Source organism: Montipora capricornis, unplaced genomic scaffold, assembly GCF_036669925.1.
Source record: "Montipora capricornis isolate CH-2021 unplaced genomic scaffold, ASM3666992v2 scaffold_483, whole genome shotgun sequence".
In the NCBI taxonomy this organism is placed as follows: Eukaryota; Metazoa; Cnidaria; class Anthozoa; order Scleractinia; family Acroporidae; genus Montipora; species Montipora capricornis.
In genome coordinates this window covers 152,501-159,917 of record NW_027180220.1, presented here as the reverse complement: position 1 = coordinate 159,917, position 7,417 = coordinate 152,501, and the positions used below count along the sequence as shown (strand labels likewise).

The 7,417-nt window shown below is 41.3% G+C and overlaps 1 protein-coding gene across 1 annotated transcript in view; it reads right to left on the bottom strand.

Moving 5' to 3' along the window:
- Nucleotides 1-986: 986 nt before the first annotated feature.
- The window catches only part of LOC138036399 (tetratricopeptide repeat protein 28-like), a 105,794-nt gene continuing 99,363 nt past the window's right edge, over nucleotides 987-7,417 (bottom strand). Inside the window, 2 exon segments of the mRNA XM_068882707.1 lie at nucleotides 987-1,932; nucleotides 2,313-6,534. Of these exon segments, the coding sequence (XP_068738808.1) occupies nucleotides 1,925-1,932; nucleotides 2,313-6,471 (4,167 nt within the window). The 5' untranslated portion in view covers nucleotides 6,472-6,534 and the 3' untranslated portion in view covers nucleotides 987-1,924.

The window sequence follows — 7,417 nt, the reverse complement described above, 5'->3', positions numbered from 1 at the left end:
ACACCAGCAAATAAAATTTGCCAAGTCAGAACTTGTCAATGAAAACTTGCTCGTGTGTAACCGGCTTTAGTGCTCCAGCACTAGAACGACTAGACACTTCCATAGAGCTTCTTTCCTTTCCTTTCCTTTCCTCAAAAATGTGTGCTAATATGCGTGTCGCACGTGCAGCACTAATATTGACCCTCCTTTAGCCAATGAAATTGTTTTGTGGCGTCATCGTTGCCGTAGCCGTCGCCGTTTATCACAGAAGGCTTCAATTGGGACACGTTGACCAAAGCATCACCTCAAAATATAACTTTGCTCTACAGTTTTGGCGAGGAGAGTGAAAATAGAAAATGAAGGATTCGCTCTGCTACATGCTCATCTTGTTATCATAACCTCAAATCGTCATATCAAATTTAAATACAGGCGTTTAATGTATTATTGTAAAACTCTCTGAAGAAGTCTACGTTAGTTAGGCGAAACGCGTCGGAGAATAAACAAGTTTTAGAGATACAGTTCGCAGAGTGCTGCTCACTAGTTTAGTTTTTTAAATTTACCACAAAGCTAATGGCAGCAACAAAATCTTTAAAATATCTATGTCTTGATAATAGTGTGTGTTTTCTTCCTCCATTCAAGCGAGAAATTCCACACACTAGTGTCCCAATTGATGCCTTCTTCCAAGACAAACAAGAGCTAACTACTTGCCAGAGGATGGTGAAGGAGGGGCAAATGTATCATGGACTAAACTATGTATACAAGAAGAATTCTGGCAGTTATTTAGTGCAGTTTGAAACTGTCAACTTGATCCTCCTTGACCATCCTCTGGCAAGTAGCTAGCTCTTCAAAGATGTATGCTGGGAACTAGCATGATACTGGTCACATTGGCATACATGGAGTGGTGGACGGACGTAGGTACGTACGGACGGTCGATCACCTCATGGCTATAAACCAAGATTTCTTGCATCGACGGGTTACCATATTTTCTTAACCATGGTGCTCCGCGCACAAATATACTGCATAATACAATAAGCATTTTAATAGTTTAAAATATTTTACAACCTTTAATTCTTCTAAGGTTTACAGCTTTGAAGTTGATTTCATTTGATATTAGGTTTCATTAGCCACCAAAGTGGAGGCAACCTTTTGAATTCTAACATTTAGACTGGAAGCTTAATTGTAAAAGAGACTAACCAGTGAGTGCAGATGACTGACTGAAATTCTATACAGTCCGGTAATTACGTGTAGGAATATAATAAAATTCCTTACAGGTTGAATGAGTGTCTTGTTCCCTTTATCAATTCCATGATGTTGTACAACACAAGCTGTCACAGCGGTGAGAGCACTCACCTTCGGCATGACTATTCCGGGGCTGGGATGTAGGGGGTGAGGGGTAGGGGGCACCATAGCTGAAACAACCACAACGTTTACAAAAATGCTAACCTTAGGCCTAAGCATTATCTTAAATCACGAAAAGAAATCTAGACGTTTGCAGTCGCATGTGAAAAGCGGCAGTGATGCTCGTTGTCTCGCTTATAGACATTTGCCTCCCAAATCGATTCATTTGATTATTTAGCTTTGGCCAACGTTAGAGAAAATACACATTCCCCGAGACTGTCACTTGCTTTTAAATGAACGTTGTTATACCAAATTAAAGAGGTATACTTGTCACCAGCTTCACGTAAAATGAACACCCGAGAAATATACAGCAAAAGCTTGGAGTTATTTTCAAGTATTTAAAAAAAAAACACGACGGCTAGATCACCAGTTATGGAAGCAAACCGTTTTACCAATCCCTTATTTCTATCAAGTGATTAACTAATCCTGGTACAGATCCCTACAAAACAAGGTACAAATGCAAGGACTTGGACAGTATTACTCATACAATCGAAGAAAGGAAAAAAGAAAAATGACACATCGACGCATCAGAGTCCAAGTGTTTTTCTCACGTTTCTGAAAAAAAGAAACAATAGTGGGTTAAATGGTAATGCGGAATTTCGTTCTGATTGGGAAGTAAATAATATCTCAATTATCTTAATTCATTAAACCATTTGTGCTTCTTGGTTAACAGCAACAATTCCTGTTCAGTGTCACCTCGACGTGTAGACTGTAAGACCTCAATAGCTAACTTCACTTCACTTCTCGTACGTAACTGGAATTCAGCGATCAGGTATTAGCCAACGCAGTTCGAGTAAAAATAACTACACTGGCAACCGATTTTAAAACCATTTGTATTTGAAGAACGTACCAGCTCCTTTCGACAACTTGCTGATTAAAAATATTTACAAAGTACAGCAATTCAGTCATTAAAGTTATATTCAAATAGCACTTACCATTCTTTTCGTGTTTGTGTTGCCCAAATTCAAAGGTGACATCATCGCCAATTAGCACAAATGGCGCCCAGTACTTTAAGGCAGAATAAGTCTCCCGAAGAGATTTCATAGCATGGTGAAGAGCTCTACTTGCACTTTTTCTATCTGCTAACTGTTCGTAGAAACTTTTCATGAACATCATGGTTGCCTTGTCGTCGATTTTCCAGAGTGACACCACAACAGATCGGGCACCAGCACACAGGAAAGCCCTGGCTATTCCCACAATACCCTCAGATTTCACCTCTCCCTGGCCACTATAACAACAACTCAGCACAACAAGTCTTGCCTGAAGATGAAGTGCGTGAACATCACTCAACGTTAACATGTAATCTTCCTCTTCGGGGATCTGTGATGTGCGTTCGGGATTTGGGGCCAAAGCAATTTCTCCAAATTGGTCATCTCCATGTGCAGCAATGTGGATTAAAGCAGCTGACTTCATTCTTTTCAACACCTCAGCTTTGGTTGCATTTTGACCTGTAAGAGGTGTGGTGTGCAGAAGTTTTCCAATCATTTCCACCTCTTCCTTTGCACATGGCAACTGGGGCCACATGGGTCCACCGGTGCCCCAAATGACTTCCTCCAAGCACGGATCGCCCACAAGCAGCGCCTCAATCTTACTTTGGAAGTCATCAGGTGCACTTGCGATCACTTTTAAAGCGGTCAGCGAGGGAATTGCACGGATCCTGACAGAGTCACTCAATGCAGTAAAAGGAGCCAAGCAAAATGGTCCATCAGGAACAAAGACTAACTCATCTTCCTGGAGCAAGTCTGCGATAGGGCTGACTAAGACATCATATAAGGGCTGTAAACAGTTCACAGAGAAGCTCAAGGAGTGAACGGTTTCCTCAACAGCTTCCCTAATGCACGAGAAGTCGTTGCGTTGTCTGTCAAGGGAACGATTCTCACATTGTACAACAGTTTCCACACCAATCTCTTTAAAAGTACTTTCTATCAGTGATTTGGCACTGCCATTTTCGATTTCTTTTCGTCTAAAATTAATCCCGATATCTTCTCTTAGCAACCAGAAGCTGATCGTGTTCCCATCAAGTGCTGTGAAAACAGTTTGTGAAGGTAAATCGTTCATTCCAAAACTCAACTTCATCGTAAGTGCCGAAGAAGGTTTCTCATCAACACCATATTGCATCTTTAAAATGTCTCCCAAAGCCTGGGCTCGTCCTTGCTCAGCAGCATACAAAGCCTCATCTACCTGACCACTCTTCAAGAGTGCTGTCCACAGAGCGTTGTATGCAAACTGCTTTGTGTCACGAAAGCTTATTTTCCATGCATCTTCTGACTGAAGAAGACGCCTTGTTTCATCATAAATATTTACGCTTTGACGATAGTAATTAAGAGCTTTGCTCAAGGAGTCTAAAATTTCATGAACATGACCAAGGTGATAACACCCCAATGCCTGCCCTATGGGGTCCCCAACTTCTTTTGCAATACTAAGATGTTGATTGTGGTACTCTATGGCTTGCTTGAAATTCCCATGACCGTGATAAGAATTGACGAGATTGACATACGCTCTTCCTTGTACCGCTATGTACCAAACTTCTTTTGCAATACTAAGATGTTGATTGTGGTACTCTATGGCTTGCTTAAAATTCCCCAGACGATAATAAGCATTGCCGAGATTGCCATAGCCTCTTCCTTCTCCAGCTATGTCCCCAACTTCTTTTGCAATACTAAGATCTTGATTGTGGTATTCTAGGGCTTGCTTGAGATTCCCCAGACGGTAATAAGCATTGCCGAGATTGCCATAGGCTTTTCCTTCTCCAGCTATGTCCCCAACTTCTTTTGCAATACTAAGATGTTGATTGTGGTACTCTATGGCTTGCTTGAAATTCCCCAGACTGTGATAAGCATTGCCAAGATTGCCATAGGCCTGTCCTTCTCCAGCTAGGTCCCCAACTTCTTTTGCAATACTAAGATGTTGATTGTGGTACTCTATGGCTTGCTTGAAATTCCCCAGACGTCCATAAGCATTGCCGAGATTGCCATACGCTCTTCCTTGTCCAGCTATGTCCCCAACTTCTTTTGCAATACTAAGATGTTGATTGTGGTACTCTATGGCTTGCTTGAAATTCCCCAGACTGTGATAAGAATTGCCGAGATTGCCATACGCTCTTCCTTGTCCAGCTATGTCCCCAACTTCTTTTGCAATACTAAGACGTTGATTGTGGTACTCTATGGCTTGCTTGAAATTCCCCAGACTGTCATAAGCATTGCCGAGATTGCCATACGCTCTTCCTTGTCCAGCTATGTCCCCAACTTCTTTTGCAATACTAAGATGTTGATTGTGGTACTCTATGGCTTGCTTGAAATTCCCCAGACTGTCATAAGCATTGCCGAGATTGCCATAGGCCTGTCCTTCTCCAGCTAAGTCCCCAACTTCTTTTGCAATACTAAGATCTTGATTGTGGTACTCTATGGCTTGCTTGAAATTCCCCAGACTGTGATAAGCATTGCCAAGATTGCAATAGGCTTTTCCTTCTCCAGCTATGTCCCCAACTTCTTTTGAAATCCTAAGATGTTGATTGTGGTACTCTATGGCTTGCTTGAAATTCCCCAGACTGTGATAAGCATTGCCAAGATTGCCATAGGCCTGTCCTTCTCCAGCTAAGTCCCCAACTTCTTTTGCAATACTAAGATCTTGATTGTGGTACTCTATGGCTTGCTTGAAATTCCCCAGACTGTCATAAGCATTGCCGAGATTGCCATAGGCTCTTCCTTCTCCAGCTAAGTCCCCAACTTCTTTTGCAATACTAAGATCTTGATTGTGGTACTCTATGGCTTGCTTGAAATTCCCCAGACTGTCATAAGCATTGCCGAGATTGCCATAGGCCTGTCCTTCTCCAGCTAAGTCCCCAACTTCTTTTGCAATACTAAAATGTTGATTGTGGTACTTTATGGCTTCCTTAAAATTCCCCAGACGTCCATAAGCATTGCCGAGATTGCAATAGGCTTTTCCTTCTCCAGATATGTCCCCAACTTCTTTTGCAATACTAAGATGTTGATTGTGGTACTCTATGCCTTGCTTGAAATTCCCCAGACGTCCATAAGCATTGCCGAGATTGCAATAGGCTTTTCCTTCTCCAGATATGTCCCCAACTTCTTTTGCAATACTAAGATGTTGATTGTGGTACTCTATGGCTTGCTTGAAATTCCCCAGACTGTGATAAGAATTGCCGAGATTGCCATACGCTCTTCCTTGTCCAGCTATGTCCCCAACTTCTTTTGCAATACTAAGACGTTGATTGTGGTACTCTATGGCTTGCTTGAAATTCCCCAGACTGTCATAAGCATTGCCGAGATTGCCATACGCTCTTCCTTGTCCAGCTATGTCCCCAACTTCTTTTGCAATACTAAGATGTTGATTGTGGTACTCTATGGCTTGCTTGAAATTCCCCAGACTGTCATAAGCATTGCCGAGATTGCCATACGCTCTTCCTTGTCCAGCTATGTCCCCAACTTCTTTTGCAATACTAAGACGTTGAATGTGGTACACTATGGCTAGCTCGAAATTCCCCAGACGGTAATAAGCCTTGCCGAGATTTCCTTAAGATATTCCTTCTCACTCTTTTTCCCTACCTTCTTTTGCAATACTAAGATCTTGATCGTGGTACTCTATGGCTTGCTTGAAATTCCCCAGACTGTGATAAGCATTGCCGAGATTGCCATACGCTCCTCCTTGTCCAGCTAGGTCCCCAACTTCTTTTGCAATACTAAGATCTTGATTGTGGTAGTCTATGGCTTGCTTGAAATTCCCCAGACTGTGATAAGCATTGCCGAGATTGCAATAGTCGCTTCCTTCTCCAGCTATGTCCCCAACTTCTTTTGCAATACTAAGATGTTGATTGTGGTACTCTATGGCTTGCTTAAAATTGCTCAGTCTTTTATAAGTGTTGCCGAGACCCGAATAAGCTTTTTCTTCTCCGGCCCTGAAACCTATTTCTTTAAACATGGCTAATGCTTCTGTGTAACTTCGAATGGCCTGATTAAAGTTGGCTACATCATAATAGTATTCACCCAGATTGAAACAAGCCAAACCCCTCCGTCGTCTGTTTCCCTCCTTTGTTGCAACACTAAGCTCTTGCATATGCTGCTCCAAAACGTCCATCTTTGTATCCACTGTTCTAGAGAATCAGAACTGTGAAGGTTTTCTCAGAAATCTGGGGTGCACCTAGAACATAAATGACTGACCTAGAGCATTTTATTAAATAAAAATTAAGGAACATTAAATAGAAAATTATGTTATGTAATGAGGAAAAAAACAGCCTGTAGGAAAATAATGGCATTCCATTTCATCTTTCTTATCTAACGCTGAAGGCTCTAAGATATGCTTCTCTGACAGGAAATTTGCTGTCGGTATGTAGCCGAAACCAAAAAGACAGGATGTGACATCATTATGAGTGTAATATTCAATTTCTGCGACATATATGTCACACTTAAATTTTTAAAATTTATTTCGTTTGTTTAGGCCTATGTTCCATTCTGACATTTTCAAATCCTGAGATAAGATTTCCAGCAGAAGGACTACTTGAAATTGACATAAGAGGTCTAAATCTATCCAATATCGACACACATTTGTGATTACGGCTAAGAAGTCCACAAGTTTGCCACAAGTCACGCAAACTATAAACACATGCTGTAGATGGTCAATCTAATTATACTTATGTCTGATAGGGGACTGAAATAGTTTTACATATTGGACATAAGTGATTTTCTGTAAGTTCTTCCGCATTTGCCTCCCTCACATGCTTATTACTCAGCCGATTTCAGTGAGAATATCAAGTACTGTCCATAGGGGTGGGGGAAGTGGCAGGGGATTTTCCAGTTTTAAATTTGTAATGCAATTACTGAAGTTGTTATAATTTCCGTTATGAAAGGGCACAGTTGGCAGGTCAAAAAAACTGTTCAGAACTGATAAAATTGCTAACCCATGCTATACTACTTGAGGAGGAGACCCAAAGCAAGCAACCACTCTCTGATATCAAAATATCAAATTGTATAACAGTCTGCAAACCGGATGATTTCAAACAGCAAATACAAATAAATAGATTTAG